The sequence below is a fragment of the Dermacentor andersoni genome, chromosome 6 (genome assembly GCF_023375885.2).
Source record: "Dermacentor andersoni chromosome 6, qqDerAnde1_hic_scaffold, whole genome shotgun sequence".
NCBI classification, from domain to species: domain Eukaryota; kingdom Metazoa; phylum Arthropoda; class Arachnida; order Ixodida; family Ixodidae; genus Dermacentor; species Dermacentor andersoni.
This window is the reverse complement of record NC_092819.1, coordinates 151,554,860-151,575,230: the sequence shown is the minus strand read 5'-3', so window position 1 is coordinate 151,575,230 and position 20,371 is coordinate 151,554,860. Positions and strand designations below refer to the sequence as shown.

General features: G+C 46.0%; 1 protein-coding gene across 2 annotated transcripts in view; it reads left to right on the top strand.

Moving 5' to 3' along the window:
* The first annotated feature begins 358 nt into the window (after window positions 1–358).
* LOC126523495 (uncharacterized) overlaps window positions 359–20,371 on the top strand; it is an 80,411-nt gene continuing 60,398 nt past the window's right edge. The window contains exons 1-4 of one of the 2 annotated variants that reach the window (XM_055066884.2): window positions 359–1,807; window positions 1,859–2,043; window positions 11,925–12,054; window positions 13,694–13,855. In XM_055066884.2, coding sequence (XP_054922859.2) covers window positions 562–1,807; window positions 1,859–2,043; window positions 11,925–12,054; window positions 13,694–13,855 — 1,723 coding nt within the window. In that variant the 5' untranslated portion in view covers window positions 359–561. The remainder of the gene's footprint in view (window positions 1,808–1,858; window positions 2,044–11,924; window positions 12,055–13,693; window positions 13,856–20,371) is intronic. The other variant, XM_055066883.2, reaches the window with a different exon arrangement.

Sequence of the window (20,371 nt, the reverse complement as noted above, 5' to 3'; positions counted from 1 at the left end):
TATATACCTAGGTTAAACAAGAAAAAAACTAAAAACCCTATGAACTTCCACAACCAAATTTCCTGATCCCCTATTGCGAACTTTGCTTTTGTACGTCTCCGTTTCTTGTCGTTTCCTTACCACGCCACTGCTGGTTGGAGATACTCAAACTATTTTCTTCACTCCGCCTCATTAGATAGTCTTATCTAATTAATCAACTTCTCAAATATTACAACTAGATGAAAAGTGTCAACAAGAAAATTGTAGAGCGGCATGAACAACTCCTGATATAGCTTTATGTTCCTAGTTTCGTTGCCTGTGGAAGGTACAGTACCGACGGGGCATGCGGCAGCCCTGAAGCCGTAGCCGATCCAACTCCGCAAGCACTGCGCCATGTTGTTTATGCGGTGTACGTCTGGGACGCATTCTATCAAATTTCGTGCATAGAAGACCAACAAAACGGGCGTTTTCGTCGTTCATACCGTGATTCAGGAGCTCATACAACTCACTCAGCGGTACGTCAAGGTAAAGAACTGTAGACTTTGAGGAATTACGAAAGTTACGAGTTTGTGAAACAGTACTATGCCTCCGCGCAAAAATATTGCGCGCCGGGGTCGTAAGTCGGCGACTCAGGGCAGATGTGCGGGAACGCCTGCAGCGTGCGCATCCGGCACGACAGAGCAGCTGGAAAGCAGCAAGCTAACAGCTGCGGTCGTAGTCGTAGAGAAGCTATCTGATTCTGTCGTCGCCCAAAAGACGCCGGCGTTGCCACGCAAGGCGCCCGCCGAGGCTTGCGCCGCCATTGAGCCCAGCGCCAAGAAGAGCAAGGTGTCGGCCGCCCTGGCTGCAGAGCCTCAGCCCGGGCCTGAACTGGCGGATTTGGAAGACGGGGCAACCTACGACGACGTATCGGAAGACGGGGCAAGCTACGAATACGTATCGGAAGACGAAGAGGCCGAAGTCGAGGAGGAAGACGCCGCGTGCGAAGCGCTGGTACTTGACGCCGACGACGACGAGGGCGGCTCGCCGCGGCCTAGCGACGATCAGAAGGCGGACGACGAGGACCACAAGAGCGGTGCGGAGGAGGACTCCATGCCTGCCGATGCTCAGAAGAACGCTGAAGAGGACATCGAGGAGAACGCGGACGGTGCCGCCGATGCGGAGGAAATGTGCGACGAGGCTGCACCGGACGACGAGTGCGGTGTCCATGACGGGAGCGCGGAGAACGCGAACGGCGAGGAGTACAATGTCACCGAAGTCATCGAGGAGGAAGGAGAGGAAGAGAACGCCGCTTGCGGTGGCGGAGATGTTGTGGAAGAAGGCGAGGGCGCTGAAAATTGGCAAGAAGCAGCCGAAGGCGCGGACGAGGAAGTCGAGGAAGGCGCGGAATATTACGAGGAGGGCGAAGGCATAACCCAGGATGGCGAGTGGGACGAAGAGGTGGAATGCCTCGACGCTGACGAAGCCGAGGTCGTCGATGACCTGTACGATGCTGAAGGTGCAGAGGGCGAAGGCGGCGAAGCATACGCTGGTGAGGAAGAGGGACAGAAAGGTGACGACGCAGTGTGTGCTGGAGAAGGTGGACAAGGTGACGGGGATCACGTGATGGATGCGCCTGCGGTGCACGATGAGACAGCTCGTGACACTCCGACAGTGCTTCGTGACACTCCACGTGACGGAGCAACGATAGAAGGTGCCGGTGAGAATGAGGCTGAAGGCTCTTACGTGCGCAGTGATATCGAGGGCCAGGGAGGTGAGGGAACCATGGACGCCAGGGATGGAGAGGCATTGGCAGATGAGACAATGCCAGCTGATGACGGTGCCGAGGGTGAGAATGCCACGTGTGAACCGGCAACATCTGAGCCTGCTTCTGTTTCAGAGGAGGCAACCGTGGAGGTAACGCAGCTGGCGGAGCTGTGCCCCACTGTGGTCTTCGAGCAGCCCGAGGTCATCACTGAATCATTTCGCAACAGCATCCAGAGATCAGTACGGCTATTCATTGAGCGGCTGCTGCGTGATGCTAAAGAGTCGGGCCCAGTGGCACAGTATGGAATGGCCAGCCAGGTAAGTTTTGTTGGAGCTTCTGTGTACAAGTGTGCCTTTCTGGCAAGAATTTGTGACATCCTAAAATTTGGTAGCAGATCTTGCAAAGCAGCTCAAAGAAGTACTGACACAAACTTTTTGTCTTGTTTTTACTACATTATTGGGTAGCTGTAAACCCAGTAATTACACTATGAAGCTTCAATTCACTGAACCCGCAGCAAATAAATACAATACCTTTTGATGTAACAAGTTCAAAACATGAACCAAGAGCAGCGTGGCTTTGGCTGGGAAAAAGGCAACCCATAGTGCTTGTCTTTGTCACCTCTTTCATCCTCCTTTGTCTAGGTTCGCACTGTCAAACCTCATGGATCAACACTAACTAACCCGTTTGCATACCTTAACCCATATACCACTGAAACCTAGTATTACGGTCTCGTGGTACCAGATGCCACTTATGCGTGCACGCAAGCTGCGGCCATGCTGCTGAAAGCAGAGTTCATTCAGCACTCGATGGGTCAAGAGGGGAGAGCATGTCTTCCTGCATTTCCAGAACTTTTTTGCACTGTTCGGTGACACAGTCATTGTATGGTCTTCAACCACCACACCCGGCCACTTCCGCTTTCACTGATGTGATGAGTCTTCTCTTTCACATCAGGAGCCACGCACTTTGGTTTATGCATGTTTTGAACAGGTCATACAAAAATTGCTGTAATTAATAATTTGTGGTGCTCTCAAGAAAGTGCGGCTCCATACCTTAATTGTGGAGTCAAAAGCTATTTAAATAGGAAAAAAAAAATTAGGACACCAAGCTATTGTGTTAGGGCTTTTTTTTAATGTGTTAGAACATCAACTGGCTCAAAATAGCTCACTCGAAATCCTATGCTTTATTGAGAACTGAAATGAGGCCAACGGCAAAGCCGCTGTAATGCTGGCACAATAGTCGCTCACGTCCATGTGTTCTGTGCTCCACTATGCCTATGAACAGCGTCAGTTTATAGCATTGGTTGAAGGTTTAACCCATTCCAGTCAGGAGCATCGTGGTACAAAGGGGATAGCCACAAGTGTAGGGATACCATTGAGATTCTGCAGCTGCTTCTTCAGGTATTCTGGCTCTAAACGTGTTTCATTAATTTGTTAGGGCACAAGTTAAAGCAATTACGTCGCCATCAATGAATCCAACCCCAAAGCCATAAATTTGAGAGAAGCCTGGTCACTTGAGCTGAACTCATTTACCTTGGCATCTTCAGAATTTGGGCTTGCTTGGCACTGCAAGCTGGTGTTGCAGTCAATATCTCTGGTGAAATCACAGGCTTAAATATCAGCATTGCTGTGAAACTTGGACTTCCTCTTAGTTCGGTAGTTATTGTAGTGCTTCTACAAAGACAGACTTGTTGCTATTGGGTGTATTGCACACAAAAACAATAAGAATGCTATTAATTTTATTAATGCAAATAGTATTGTTTGCCTACTTCAGCCGTTTTTAGTCTGCATGTCTATGTCCTTTTAGCCTCTTATGCCGACCCAGTGACCAAAGTTGTCTAGCTGCTTGGGAAGCTAGGTATGTGCTCCTGGCCGTGATGCTGTTGTCATTTCATTGTCATCATTTCATGTGATCTTACTCTCGTCATGCCGTTGTCGTCACGCCTTCTACCCCAACCCATTCACCCAAGTTAAAGTTTAATAGCTTGTGCCAGTAGGTATGGGCTCGTGGTCATTGCTTCGCCATCATTCTAGCTTTCCCATCCGACATTCATTCGTAATGCTGTTGTCACACCATCATCATCATAGTCTCATTGCATCGTCGTCATTACAGCTTTGTCCTCCGACTTACGTAATGTTGTCGTCATCAGGCCATCCTCGTTACTGTCATACACAGTCAGTGTATGTTGTCATCAGGCAGTTGTTTTGTCGTCGTCACTTCAGTAACATCATCCCATTGACATCGTTGTTTCATTGACGTCAATCTTTGTTATTGTATTGTAATCATACTGTCGTCATTCAATCGCAATTATGGCACTCTCGTCATGTCATCGTCAGTTGCTATCATGCGTCCATTGTCAGACCATCATTACGATGCCATTGGGGTCGTGCCACCATTGTCACTCCTACTATGTCATCCGACTCGTCATACTGTCGTCGTCAAGGCATCATTGTCAGACAGGCTTTGTGCCACACTCATTATCATGCCATTGTCATCATACACTCGTCATCCCACTGCCCTTATGCTGTTGTCTTGCATCGCTGTCATACAGTCGTCATGCATTCGTGGTCGTACTGTTCTCGTCATGCCATCGTTGTCACGCTGTCAATCCACCATCGCCATCGCTTCAGTATCGTCCCATTGCCAACATGCCATCATCGTACTGTTGTCATCATGCTGCCGTCATTCTCGCGCTGTCATTTCACTATCGTCATCACTTCAATAACGTCATGCCATTGTTGTTATGCCCTTGTCACCATACCACCTGTGTCTATCCATCGACATCATTTCTTTTTCATTATTGTATAGTAATCATGCTGTCTTCATTCAATCGTGACTATGTTGTCGTCTTTCTGTTGTTGTCACACTGTCTTGGTAGTGCGATGGTCGTCATTCTCGCTTCATCCAGTTTTTATTTTACCGTCATGGTCACACCATTGTCGTCACCTTATTGTTGTCATGGTGTTATTGTTAAATCCTTGTCATAATTTAAGAATCAATATCTAATTGTCGTCATGCCATCGTAATTGTATGCATTTGTTGTTATATTGATATCATTGCTTCATCCTCATTCCGTCATCACTGTGTCATTGTCATACGGTCAGCGTCATGCCTCCAAGCTCATGGGTGACCTTGGCAAGAGGGTGCCTTAAAGGGCCCCTGAAACGGTTCGGACAAACTTTGTAAACGCATAGGGTACAGCTTAAGTAGAACATTCGCACCACAATTGAAGTGAAGCGTTACGTATTAATGGAGCTACAAGCGATTACAAATTACCCTCCTCCCTAGCCATGCTTTTCCTCCTCAACTCGTTCGCCGAGCGATCGGGGCTAAGCTCCGCCTTCACTGGCTCTGCGTCACGATGCGACGTCACATCGTCCACTTCCGGTTGTTTTGGAGCCCGCCCTCGACCGCGAGAAACCTCTCCGTTAGCCGCTTGGCCGTCGACCCCAAGCGAAAGCTATCGAAGCAGCGTGCGTTGCAAGCATTCTGTTGTAGCGCCGAACGTGTCTGGTATTCCGGTAATCACACATTACCTGAATATTTTGACGAAACGGTGGAGGCATCAACTCAAGCTGGTGAAGGAACTTTAGCGTAGACGTACGTGAGCTGCCTGATACGGGTGCCTGCCTCCACGGTCCAGCCAGCCGTTGGCGCAGAGCTTAACCAGCCAAAGAAAGAGCTAATATTGCTCTAACCAAGTGTAAAATATTTTATACATTTACAAAAACAACGTGCTAACGATTACACTCCTGCGAAAAATTTACACCAGCAGCAAAGAAGAATATATTTTGTTACTGCTACTGTGTGGTTGAGCTCTATGCCACCAGGTGGCTGCACCGTGCAGACCATTCACATTTGCGCTTCTGTTCACCACCTCAAACGACACGCAAGGGGACACGGCCAGGCCCTGTCCCCTTGCGCTTGCGTTTAGCCTAATACCGGACTAGCGAAACGCTATTGCGTTAGTAATCTTCCGGTGTAAAGTGACGGCCGCAATCGCACAAATCCTGGCGCCGATCGGATAGTGGCAGTCCAATGCGCTGCAGCCAGTCAGCTCGTGTACTGGCTTGCAGAGGGACACGATGTCGCAGCTTGACATATTGCCAGTCGCTACGTCTGCAGTCCACAACGCAACAAAGTCGAATCAAAGCGCTCGCGAAAAGACAAACCGATACTGATGGCGGAGTTCTCGTCAAAGACGGAGCACGTTGTAACACAAGCAGACGACACTTGCTGTGTGCCGGAAGTGCTTAAGTGTACTGAAAAATTGTTCTTGTGCATTCTCTCTATGTTACTTTCTTTTTATAAAAACAAATTAACTAACATTCCAACTATTACGAACATCATTTGTTTACCATAAAGTTGGAAAAATTATCGATCACGCGCCCTGGTCAGCCAATCGGATAGCTCGCCCCACTGACGTCATATGGGTGATTTCGGACATATGGGTAGAGGCGGCATAAAATTCCGCCGAGCGGTGTGCTGAGATCGGCAGCGATGTGCATTTTTAATACCTTATAATAAATTACACGCTTTACGCAGAGCACTTAGATGTGTCAATTAATGATCAGAATGACCTACTCTAAGGACTCAGTACGTTTGTAGAAAATCTTCAAAATCGTTTCAGGGTCCCTTTAACAAAGTGGGAGAATATCGGAGTATGGGGTGTATAGGCAAAGTAGCGAAAGTCTCAGAATTACTGCTTGACATATTCAGTAATCGGGACTTCAGCAATACTGTCTGTCACTGCATAGCTCAATAGCTATTCGCATCACCGGCGACAGTCGTGAGATGAGTTCTGCCATTTTTTTGTGGCAGCATCTTACCTTTACTGCTCAAAGAAGCTTGTTTCATAATGGCACTAATTGATTTGTGCATAAAGAAACAGTAAGTGGGAAAGTTTAATTTAAGCTGGTCTGCTGAAGTGCTTGAATAGTGAAATTTCCTAAGCAAATTTATATATTAAAAAGAAAGAATGACATTCGAATACGAAATCGAATATCAAATATATTCTTATTGCTACAAGTGAAATATGAAGTTTGTGTGGAGTCTGCTTGTTAAAAAAACATTGGGCTTGTTTCTATTATTTCATACATGCACTGCTGTTCACAAGTGGGCATCCTGTCAGTCGAGAAGGTTGCATATGAGAAAAGTGATTGCATCTGGCGCTCCATGATAGTGACAGTAGTGAAATGCGGGAATGTCACATCACCAGATGTTTAACGAGCAAAGGAAAGCAAAGGTGGCAGGGCATTCCTAATTGTTGTACACTTTGCTTTAATTGAGAAAGCAAATTTTTAGGCTGGCCAGAGGCGAGCAACCTTTATTGAACTAAGAAAATTATTGCGCAGAAGTTATCTACTTCATCCGTTTGCACAGCAACTGGTGCCTCTACAGGAACCACAGCTTGCAAAGCTGCAACAAAATCATTTACAAATATTTCTCCCGGAAGACTCCTATAACGGTTGTTATCCTTTGTATTTTAACAGACATGAATATTTGACAACTTCAAGTAGTGAATTCTTAAACTGTATATGATTTGAATAAGAAAAACTGTGTGATTCATATTTTCAATATTTGTGCACCCTGCTGGATTGTAAGGCTTAAAAGGGCATTTTGATAAAGAAGGTAGTGTAACAAAAGTGCACTATGCCAAACATTGAGCTTTCTTGTCCCACAACTAATTGTTCCGTGTTACTCATAAATTGCAACATGTTCTCTCAGGTGATTAGTGAGATAGCATGTTAACTAATTAATTATCAAAGTACTTACTGTGGTGTCTGTAGCGTGGGACTCTGGATTAATTTAGACCACTTGAGGTTCTTTAACATGCACTCAATGCAAGGTACACAGGCGTTTTTGCATTTCACACGTATTGAAATGTGGCCGGGAGTAATACTTGTGGCCTTGTGCTTAGCAGTGCAAGGCTGTGTAGCTGCTAAGCCGCTGCGGCGGGTCATGGAATCTCGTGCAATTAATATCCACTGAAGAAACGTACGTTCCAAAACAGATCATTTTTAAGAATTCCTTTATTTATAGAATTCCTACAGTGCTCTCACTGGTGTTATTGCAAAGGGAAAATGCAAAAGCAAGTACATCAAATGCAAAAATAATATACACAGGTGCTTGGCATGCAAGTGCCTCGAGTGGCCAGTCGTGTGGCAATTTTGCTTGCATTTGCGGGCATCTTTCATGCTCAGAAAAACACTTTTATGTAGCACGTATCAAGCAACCAAAAGCTGTATGGGGAGTTTTTGTGTTGTCCTATAATTTTTTCATGGACACTTTTTATCCAGTTATAATATTCGAGTAATTAAGACTACTGATCTAATTAGGCAGAATGCAAAAGATAGTCTGAGTATCTCCAAGCGACTGCAAACATTACTTTGGTTGTGTCCAGCTATGTGGCATTTGCATATTTTTAATGTTTGGCTGAAGTTATGTGGGGCACCGTGTAATAGTACAACACTAAGACCATATGATAATAAAGCAAACAGACAAAAAAAGTCAATTCAACAATTCTCAGTGCTACAAAAATATGCTCACAATAAATATTAAGACACATATATTAGAAAATGAGGTGAACAAACAAAAATGAAAGAAGAGTAGAAAAAATATTTGGAAAATTGTCGAAGTCAAGCAGCCTAGTAGATACATCGTGTAGCTCAGTATATCTGCTCATAAGAGATACGTTTCTTATTGGTGAGTTTACTGGCAAATGCTATGACATCTGTGGATGCTGCAACGTGTGGACATGTTGGCGTACACCTGGCAGTATTCTTTAGCCTGACCACAGGACGAGTCGAGTGACTTGCAGGTGAACTCACTTTCCCTGCACCTACGGTTATGCCATCACGTACTCCATGACCAGCACCTCGTGAAGCGTTGGCAGGGCTGCGAAGCGCATTTTCTTTTTTTTTTTACATCCTGCATTCACGTAGAGTGTACACCAGCGTAGTGCGCCATGTTTGGCAGAGGAATGTTTTGAATGGTTTATGCACAGCACCAGTTCCCCATTTTCTATTGTTGTCTGAAGTGGGTTGCAGACGGGGATATGTGATGGACATATGCATTGACAGTGTGTCTGGGACAGGACACCATTGCCTCCGCTGAAGCTGAAGTTTTTGTATATTAATGCTATAGAAATGTGTCTGATATGAAGATAATGCAGATATACGCACACATTGCTGCACTTAGAGGGGAGAAGGAGGAGGGGGAGAAAGGAAAACATTTATTAAGAAAATAAAAAAGAAATAAGCAGCAGCAGTCTTCCTGCTTGTGTGGGGCTGTTCAGTCTGTTGGGAGTAAAACATATCTGGGCCTACAGTTTGCAAAGCTAGGAGTGATGTATGGCATGCTCCGTGTGCTGCATGCAACTGCAGCAGCCTAGCACAGCTAGTATTTCAGTGCAGATGGCTGCATAAGGACTTGCTTCCTGGTTATTGACCCCTTTAATGTTCGCTGTGAAGTATTACCCATGCCACGTGTCCTCCCATTATGATTATTTGTGCTCCTAATGCATTTTAGGCAAACTTCCACTATTGGGTTCGTTATAAAATGTTCTACAGTAATGAACACTGAAAAATATGAGCAGATAAGTTTTATTTAGAATGTCGAGCAATAAACTTAATTTCAGAACCCTACCTGCCAGTCACAAATCTATTTTTACATGGAACACCAAGAAACACTCCGATGTGTAAACAGTGTCACTTCGCTTTTTATACTCCAACCTTTCTCTTTTTTCTTTTTGCACTGTATATTGTGCACTGTGGTGACATGTTTTGTTTGCCAGGGTTCGGTAAAAAAATCAATGGGAAATGTGCCCGTGCGCTGCTTCGGAATGGTTGTGCAAATGTTCCACAAATGTCAACTAAACATAGATAAATTACATGCACCATGAATTGAACACACAGTGCCGTCTGTTGACATTTCTAAATGTACAAAGTGAATATTCACTGTTGCGGCATCTATGAATAGTTTTAAAATGAACAGTACCTCTTGTCTGGCTAATTGCCGACTTTAGCAATATGACCCCCATTCTTCTGCCCAGTGGTTCTTTGGCTATGGCTGCCAGTGGGTTAAAAGAGTCCCGTCAGGAAAATGGTTCCTTGCATTTTTCTTCCTTTAATAGTTACCTGCCATGTAGTGATGGTACAGTGTCAGAATTCCTCAAAGGTGTGACAGAAAGCATGGAGCATAATGAGCAGTACATGTATTTGTGTAACCTTTGTGTTTGTGACTTCAGATTCAGTACATTGTATTAGGGTAATCTTTGTGCTTACGACTTGAGATGTTCTTGCAGCGTTTATTAGACCAAAATTTTTTCTAAATTTCCAAGAAATCGCATTTGTCTAAACATACAGAAGTAAGTTTTTGCACACATACATGATCATTGTGAAGTGTTGCCTCTATTTTGCAGTGTTTCGTCAGAACACAATAATTTGGTAAGTCACAAAGCCGTTTGAAGCCACAACATGGGAAGGGAGAAAGTGTTATGTTCAGCATCTGCTAAACCAATTTCAATGATGCTTGTTGCATTTAAAAGATGTCAGTTTCACTGATTGTTGGGAGCTGATCTTTTATTTAAGCTGCTGATTTTTTTGCTAGAATTGTCAAAATTGAGAAAAACATTGAAAAATCTAAATTGTAAAGTTAGTAAATATAAGTTGGCAATAAGCAAATAAAGTTATTGAATTATACCAACATTTGATATTTCAACTAGACTTGCACAATAGCTGTTGCAATTTTATGTAAACTGTACACAAATTGCATCACACTTCACTTTAGATGATCAAACTGATAGTTTATAGAATTGAGCTATATGATTTTGGTCCAGAGATATGGAGTTCTAAAGCTTGTGCATCATGTTTTTTATTTGCCAATTACTGTCAATTTTTTAAAAACAATTTGGGCCCTAAATCAGCAATTCTTCTGCAACAGTCGGTAAAACTGAACTTTCTCTCTTGAACACTGCAAATTTAATTTAGGTAGGTCCAGCGGTTGCCTGGTAACACTATTTGCGCAGTGCACATATAAAGCTGTCTATTTTAATGCAAACAGACTTTTCAAAGATCTGCTGCGGTGAACGTTGTAATTCTGTCATGAGCTGGATTACTTGAAAAGGTGGAGACTGCTTGCAAAACAAATTACAGCTTGACTTTACATAGTTACGAAATTTTGCTCAGTAAATTCATTCACTTTCTAGCAAATGTTCAACTTGTAAAAATCAAGGCTTATGTACCTGAAGTTTATGTTGAGATGCATTGATGTTCCAGTTAGCACTTATCAACACTTTTCCACAGTGGTCAGTGGTTCTTTAAAATGAGTAGGGAAGAAACTTTGTGGTAATGGGCAGAAAAATTCATCAAATTCCTTTAGTCAGCAAGAAGCCATTGGGTGCCGTTGGGCTTGCCCACACCAGGAAACAGCTCCAGTGCCAGAAATTTTATGTAGTTGGCCGAACTGTGGCATTTGTGATGAATGTGACCGTGTGGGCAAAATGTTCTCCCTGCTTGATGGCCAAGTGCAGGCCAAGTTGATGGACCGCAGTGTGCCAGCACCATAGTACTGTAGTATGGTAGGTAGCTAGCATCCTAAAAATAAAACACCATGGCAACCACGCCAACTTGGAGGCAATACAAAGCAGTATTCTTTATTGAGATTGCAATGTTACGGACACTCGACATGCATTTGCACCAATGGTGTCGTCATGCTGCCCTGCTATTGATTGGCACATGCAGTGCGTTTGGCTCCAAAAGCAACCTAGCCAAGTGGATGCAGCGTCGCGCTTTGCTTAGTCGGGTATGCCGGAGCCATTCTGGCTTCTTCCAGTGGTTGGCACGTGTGCTGTGTGAGCACCACACTGTAGCAGTGCCTACGCCGGTCTGAGCGAAACATGCAGTAAATGTCAAACTAAATTCATGTAATCCTTTCTTTTTGACGCTGACAAATGCTCTTACCTCGTGCACCATTGAGGTGTGACACCAGCAACGCTGCTGGAATGCCAGCGTTCTGAGAAGTATTCATTCTGATGCCAAACCGTGTTGCTGCTTTCAATGGTCGAAAATTTCTCCTCAAGTGCTGAAGTCTGCTGATTTGCTGGATATGTTGAATATGCCTGGTAGGGCTGTCAATTTTTTTGGCTGGCCATGGTTTAAGGCTCCGTCGAGTCCACTTCTTTCTTTTTGCCTCTCTGCAGGGTGAGAAGGCGGCGTACGGCTGCAGCCTTTGCAGTGTCCAGATTGAGCAGCCCGAGCAGTTCGACTGCCACGTTGAGAGCGCACGGCACATCAAGCGCCTTCGTTGGATGTACTTCATGGGTCTCAATAGTGAGTTGACTGGATAGATGGATGGACGGATGCTGTGAGCATCACCTTTGAAACGTGGTGGTTGGTTGTGCCACTAAGCTCTTGTTCTTATTTTGCCTACTGTCCTACCTATATTTTTGAGACAAAACAACTCTCCCCTGTTGTTGGGCACCACCTACTGACTTTCACGTTTGTGGAGCTAGTGTTGCTGCTAGGGTTCAAGTGGTCATTGTGTGTGCGGGAAATATTGTAGTTGTGCAACAAGCTTTATTTATTTCGCGATACTGGAGGCCAGTTGTCCTTAGAGGAAAGGCATGTCTTCTGTATGTGTTAAATGCTTTAATTTCAGCAAAGAGAGGCCGAAAGCATTGTTTTAGATGAGGGACACTAAAGGGAAACACTGAATCAGTTTAAGCTTGATAAAGTATTCTTCAAGAACCCTACTTTCGTTGTTTTTGCTGTAGTAAGTGGACGATTAGAAAATAAAATCATGGTCAAAGTCTGATTTTTTTAATTTTGTGTCAACTCATTGGAGCTGGTACGTCAGTGTGATGCCACAGATTGCAATTAGTATTTTCCTGCATTTCAGTGGTTGTGGTTCTTTAAAAATGTTTGAAACTTCGCATGTTCAGTGTTTTAGAATACCATTTTTAGTGTTGAAAGTTGCCCCGCGCAGACAGCTTCATGAGGTCCGGGCAAGGTGGTTCGAGAACATCAGGCTGGTGTAGCCTTTCATTTTTGCACTTCTTGCTGTCTTATTCTTTAAGCCCCTTCTCATGGGTGTTTTAGTATTGTAGGAGGGTAATTTACTAACAGTGCTCCAATTGCCTTTCTCCTTAGGGTCACTTTGAGGAACGTAAAGGGCTCCAAACCATGTCCAAGGCCACATTTAAATAAACACGAGCATTGTGTACAAAATACTGCGACGATCGTCTCTGGCAAGCACAGCGGTGCACGTGCCCCGGAAAAGCCACAAATTCGAAAAACAATTCCGTCTCTCCTTTGATCGCAAGTTGTGATGCCAGCAGGGTGTCGCCAAAGTAAAAAGCTGTTGATTGGTCAGTTGATGAGCAATGACAGAGTCAGTGTGATGGTAGCCAGCTGTCTTCTGAGAGATAAGAAAGGTTAGGGTGGGGGAGCTTGACCATTGTGGCGCCACTAATCCTGCGATAAAGCTTCCATTTAGTTGGTGTCGTGCAGAAGGAATGGACAGTGGAGGAGCCTTTCTTCTGGTGTGTTGAATTGAACCGCAGCTTTCACAGCACTGCGTGGAGTTGGCGAGAATAGGTGACGAGGAGGAAGTAGTACCTATGTGAAGGGCAGCAAAAGAGATCAAGAAACTACAGCGGCTGCTTAGTCGTACGTCAAACGCCCTAAACTTTGCTGTTAGGGCATTATCTTACAGAATTATTGTGGCTCTGTGTTTGTTCTGGGCTGGTACACAGCTACTTCTACACAACACATTTTTGAGCTCGGGGTGGCTTAAGAGCCCATAAGATGCGATGGAGATGGTAAATAAATATTTTTGCAAGTGATTAGAATCTTCTACCTACTGTGCCTAACAACAAGGCAGTCGCAGTGTCTCGAACTTGTTTTCCACAAGCGCCACTGTTAATAAACAGCACCCTCTCAGGATGTTGCAATGCTGCTGGTCATGCAGAGGCGCCGAGCAAGTTCTTCTGCCGCGTGTGCCACATTTCGATGCCCTGCCGGGACCACGTGATCGGACACCTGCGCAGCGAAAGGCACGTGTGCCTCAGTAAGGCGCTCAATGTGCACCCGGGCTACACCGAGTACCTGCTGTTCCAGCACTTTGACAGAGGTGAGTCAGCCTTGGCCCGGTGCATTTCTTGTCACCTCTCTCGTTGCGCATTGTGCCCTCTCCTTTCGCCTTTGCAAATGACAACTGTACGCGGGTTTCCTTAAAGGGCCCCTCACCAGGCCACATAGCAAATTTGGTTACACGCCGGAAGTTGTTACATGCCCTCTAGGGAGCATTCTGTCTCAAGAATTTTCCAAATTAGTTCGTTAATAGCCAAGATAGAAATATTTCAGTGCCGCGAACCCATGGTTTCAGGAGGCGAGGTCCACGGCCAAGCAAGACATTATCTCCGCTTGCCCCATCTAGCCTCCGCAAGCAAAATTCTTTCCCTGCATTTTCCTATACTGGACCTCGAGGATTGCGTGACGCATACGTTACGGGACCCGCCTTCATTCTTTTTCCCTGGCTTTTTTGCTACGTGGCACACTTCCGCTGAGGGTGTCACGCTCGAGCTGTTGTGATTGTCTAGTTTCGTGCAGCGCAAGATTTTGCTCGCTGTGCACGAGGAAACCTGACTAGCAGTGTAAGTCAGTGCCGCACGAACACTGAGGCAAACACAAGCAGACCACAGAGCATGATTGTGCCCTAGAACACGGTAGAAAATGACATAGTTTCGGTGCCTGTGTGCACGACTGCATGATGTGAGAACAAGCAGACAAAATGGAAGTACATCTCTCTTGCTGTGGTGCAAAGTAAAACAGGAAGACGTAGTCATTCGGTTTGTGTGTTTTATTATTTCTCTAAACTTTAATTCGTCTATTGAAGCAACAGGTTACACAAATAATAGATATTGCTTGAATAATTCTCAGTCATGTGGCACTATGAGCAACGTGACAGCACAGACACATGTACGTAGGCGCACTTGCACATATACGTCATCCTTCCTGTTTGAGGCATGAGGAGAAGGACGATTGGTGTTCGGTTTGAAATTTCAGCTCTTTTCACAGTATGTAGAGATGTAATACTTTGCAGACGCGATCCATGGTGCTTGTCAGCTGAATATGGCCAGTCCTGGTGAGGGGCCTTTTAACTACTTACCCTAAAAGGGCAGTTGACGGGGAAAAAAAGAAAAAGGCCACCGTGCTTCTAGCTAAGAACACGGTGCTTGATCACTAACGCTTTTTGAAGCCTTTATATAAACAACTGGCAGGAATGTGAGGATTTATTGCTATTGTAATGACTTAAAGTGGAATATAACAGAAATATATTAAAGGAGCCCTGCAATAACTTTTGGGTGCCGTCATTTTGCTCCGTTTCTGTACCCAACAAGTCAGAGAACATAATCATAAATAACAATGAAAATGACACATGCAAATGGAAGTTTGTTTGAGAAGCGTAAGAATGTGTGCAAATGAAAGCCTACTCTCAAACTTGATTTTGGTGCCTTTTGCCAATGCATTTCACTCTCCCAGTGACGTTCTACCATGCAAGCCAATTGCTGGTGATTGCGCGCGCAATCGCCTTGAAAAGTTTGTGTGCCACATTTGCGAAAGCCTTGGCACACAAAACCATAGCTGACCTTCAAGTGTGAGTATGCAGGATGACGGTGCTGTTTTTACACAGGACTTGTAAAAGCACATGAGCTTCCACTATACATTATACTAGTATTATTATGCAAACCTCGCAAGCCTCTACCGTGTGATGTCTTCCAGTGAAGAAAAATAGCTGCGTTGAGACAGTGCCGTCAACAGCAGATAAGATGTTTTCTCAGACACATTGCAGGGCCCCTTTAACAACATGAAGGCTAGCCCAAGTATCACAAGTGCTGTCATGCTTTCCTATAAATATCACATGAAAATTCTGTAAATGGATTTCGAGCACATCTTGCACGAGCTCTAATTTTAATGATCGTTTGCAATATGCTGCATAATAGGCAACAGCTCTTGCAAGTTGCTGCTACTAATGACTTGCCTCAACTGGATTTTACTCTCACGCAGATGATCTCCTGACGCTGATTTCATTTCTAACACTGGCATGCAGAACGAGACCTTGCTTTTGTTGTTCTCAGCACTCGGATGGGCCTAAAATTCCAGCACTGCTTTTTGAAAATCCTCCTGTGAGGGCAGGCAGTGGTCTTCGTCACGTGCTTTTGCCATTGTTTGGAGCTGACTGTTCGAAGTACGAAGTTATTACCGGTGAAACCAACCTCGTTCGAATTGTGGCAGGGGTCATCGAAGCTTTCGTTCTGCAGTAGTTTCTTTGTTAGCATAAGGTCTCCACAAATAGTTGTCGGTCCAGAAAGCAAGTTTCATTTGTCCATTGCACTTGTAAGTCAGAATGAGATGCTCCTTCACATGGTTTAGTTTCCACTGTGGGCATGTGGAAAAGTGTCTACATTGGCAGCTTTATAGTTGAGTAAAACCTCGTTAATTTGGACTTCACAGGACTAGAACAAATGTTCGAAATCACCAAAGGTCAAATTATCGAATGTGTCAAAGAAACGACAAATAAATGCCTACTACATCAACGCGGCTTTATTTACCGAAGGAATCTGCAACCCCTCACCTCTATTCCGTATGAAGTCAGCGTGGAAGCTTTGATTATTGTTATCTCGTGACTGATTAGTGCTTGCAGCGACGAGATCCTCGTGATTTTCTTGATAGTGTGGCTCTGGTATGACACCTGCACCTTCGTCTGAGTAGACAGGCTTTTCTCTACCTGATGCGTACACATACCTATTATTTTTAATGCTTTATCGTTAGGAGTGTCAAAGCAGAAAAAAGTGTATGTCTGCAAAGTGTGGGAAGCCGGTCACGTAGCAGAAGTGTGCATATACAGTCGCCGACCGTTTATTCGGACCTCACGGGGACTGCGAAAATGTCCGAATAAACAGGTGTCCGAAAAAGCGGATTAAGAAAAAAAAATGAAATCCTTTATTTCCACGCACTTATTCGGGCTCGGCATTAGGCTTGAAGAAATCGTGAGTGCGCCGTTGCACGCTGTTCCGTTTACGCGCGATCAGATAAGCCTGAATCTCGGAGAGGGTCGTACGGTCACTATAGGCGGCTGAAAGCACAGTCACTGCTTGTGCACGCTCCGCATGCGACGGCAGCGTAGCACATGGTGCGTCATCTTCCGACTCGGAGTCATCGTCCGGCGGTGCAGCAGAAACCTGACGAATGATCTCCCGTCGTCGAGTTCTGCGCATGTCAGTACAGCAGTGTCAGAACCTTTGAAACTGTCAAATGAGACGGTGTCCGGAATCGCAACGCAACCACTGCGCAGGTTTCGGCAGAACATTTTCCGCGTCAGTAGGGAGCACATCGGAAGGCGACAAATCTTAGGCCTCCCGGCACCCGCTTGCCGGCATTTCCCAGCGCAGTCTGCGCGGGCACTGTCGGCGCCATCAGACACTTGACGCGATGTTTCCGTACGCCGCGCTGGATCACCGAAACCTCGACACAGCACACAAAGCAAACACCACCGGGCCGACACCAGTTGCACAAACGAAAAACGTGGCTCGCAGTGTCGCGCGTGAAAGAAACAAATCAGCTGCTGGATTGTCTTGACATGGCTTACTAAACTGAAACCAGAACTGCTGTACGACCACTCTATCGAACCAGGCAGAAACGATGATGATGAGCGGGGATTTTCAGTAGCGCCACTTCGTGGGACAGCAAGGAGGCTCCGTTCAAAACAAAAATGGCATTCAGCAAGTCGAACTATGCGCCGGTCAGAGTCGGTGCATGATGCCCTCGATCGAGTTGGCTCAAGAACTGTCCGAAAATTCAGACGAGAGGTTGGAAGGTGTCCGAACTTTCGGCAGTTGTTATACATTATGGTCTATGGGGAGAACGGCGGTGCCGCGAAGCTGACCGAACAATCGGGCATGTCCGAATTTTTGGAGTCGGGAAAATCGGTCGGCGACTGCACATGCGAAGTACCAAAGCACGGAAGTGCAACCAAACTGGACACATGGTAGCGCGTCCCTGCTCTAGTCTTACTGCGACAATGGTATGGCCTTCGAGATGAGCGAGCGACCGCTGCACTGATTTCTGAAGCTACAAAGAAGGTCACACACTTGCAGGGCTTGACTTCCCCCCAGGGAGGAGGCCTACATCATAAGCAGTTTGCCAGGAGGTGTATGCTGGTGCGTGCGCAGGTGCAACATAGCAACTCAGGACGGTGGCACTCGTTTCTGCGCAGTTGTTCGTGTGGCACCACATGCATTATTACCTGTTTTAAAGATTTTGGACAACCATCTATGTCCTCCCACCATAGGAACAATGGCTGCTGACAGGCACGTACCCAAGGGAGTGCCTGGTTGGGGGGGGGGGGGGACCCAGGCCCCCCTGAAATTAAGTGGCATAACCCCCCACCCCTCCTGCACACGCCACCACTCCTGACCTGACACGTATTCCTAAAGCACTGCCAAATCAAGCTTGAGACTTGACAGCTATATGGCGGTCAACATTTTGCTACCTCTTTCACTCCTTTTGTATGGCAGTACAGTGGAACCCCGATGATACGACTTTCTCGGGACTGTGAAAAAGCGTCGTAAAATCTGAACATCAATTATGCCTATAAAAATACTACTTATTTCGCGCGATGGATTTACGAGGAACTTCAATGTAAACTACTAACAACTCTGCAGGGCTTGGAAACCCAAATTACCGAAAAAGTAAATGCGATAAGAATTAATGCTGCAGTACATGTACCAATCATGCTTTATTCAAACGAACCTTTACGGCACTCCACTGCCCACTCCAACGATTCCCGTCAGCTGGTGCGAACTTTATAAAAATGTCAGTAAGTTTCTTTTGGTCCTTGTTTGATCCGTGAACCCAGAGCTTTTGCTCGAGTTGGGCAATGTGCAAAAGGAGGTCCTCTGCGGCATCGTGTGAACAGATGAAGTTCCGGATGTCGTCTATGTGCCGTAGCACCTCGGCAAATGTGGTAGGCACAGGCACGGCATCTGTGGCGTCGTCATTGTCCTCGTCTGACGTTGCAGCGGTGTCGGCACTAGGCAAATCCTCCTCGATGGTGTCATCCAGCGACACCTCGCTGCAGATCGCAACGTTGTCGTCGGCCTCCATGTACTCGGTGGAGGTCTTGGTGAGGTTTAAACCCTCGAAATCGTCATCGGCGAAGCCTGCATCAACCTCGAGCGGCATCGAGGTTGTTGCGTCCCCAGCAGAGGAGGCAGTCTCTCACTTGAAGCCACAGTGCTTGAACGAGTTAGCGATTGTGCTTCGTGACACTGCGTTCCACGAATTGGAAATGAAATGCATGATGTTGAGCACAGTGATCTTTTTTTCCGACTCGCTGCGCTCCATAGCCGCCAGCCAACACTGCACTAACCACTTCCGGTACCCTTGCTTGACGCACTTAATGATCTGGGCATCCAGCAGCTGCAGCCGGCTTGTGCAGTTGGGCGGAAAAAAAAACAACCTTTATGCTCCTCAGGCTGGACGTGTCGGGTGGGTGGCACGGTGCGTTGTCCACAAAAAGCAATAATTTCCTATCCTTAGCACCCATTTTGTTATCCAGCTGCTGCAAAAAATTGCTGAAGAGCGAAGACGTCATCCACACCTTTTGTTGAAGTTGTAGCTGCACGGCAGCATCTTCAAGTTCTTAAAGTTCTTAAGCAACAACGAGCACGGGCAGCCTCTTGGAACCATTCTCGTTAGTTCAGAATAGTGCCGCCACACGCTCTTTATTACGCTTGCCACCATGACAGCTGTCACCATTAAACGCAAGGGTTTGCCCAGGCTGCATATGGTAAAAAATACCACTCTCATCGGCGTTGAAAACGTCGCAGGGCTTCATCCATCCATTTGTTCACCGTCGAAACGTCCACGGAAGTGCTTTCTCCACAGGAGCGGCTGTACACAATTGTTCGTACGATGCCTGAAAGTCATTGATACCCAGACGCAATGCCACAAGGTCTGCCTTTTCTTTTAGAATGGCGCCGTCAAAGTTGATCGCAGAGCTCCGTGCTTGATGCAGCCACTTGACGAGAACTTTTTCTAACTTCTCATGCTGTTGTTCTTTTGCCGCTTTCCACTTGAGCCCGAACTTGTAGGCGTTCTGCAATATCACCTCTTTCTTAAGCGAAGATTCGGGTATCTTAAGGTCCCGGGCAATGCTGGCTTTCGTGGCTCCATGCTGCTTTTCCGCTTCCTTGATAATATTCAGCTTATTGCCGAGCGACAGAACTGTCCGCTTTCGGGACATTGTGCATCGCATTGCTCCACACAACTCAAAACTTCCGCTGAATACTGGTCGCCAGGATTACGACCAAGAACATTTGCGATAAACCTAGGCCTCTCTGCGCTACCTTGTCGGCGATCTGCTGCTGGGAAACTGGAAGGAGAGAAACGCTTCCCCAACGCGACGAGAGGCGACGCCACCGAGAAGAGAGGCAGAAAGTGATTGTGGAGAAGAAAAGACGCTATTTCAGCACAGCGAGCGTCACGGACGACTCCTGGCACGGGAGAGAGAAACGAATGATGAGGCGAGGCAGGGAAGAACGCTGCGCCAGAGCGAACCGGTCGAGCGGTGTCAAGCGCTCCA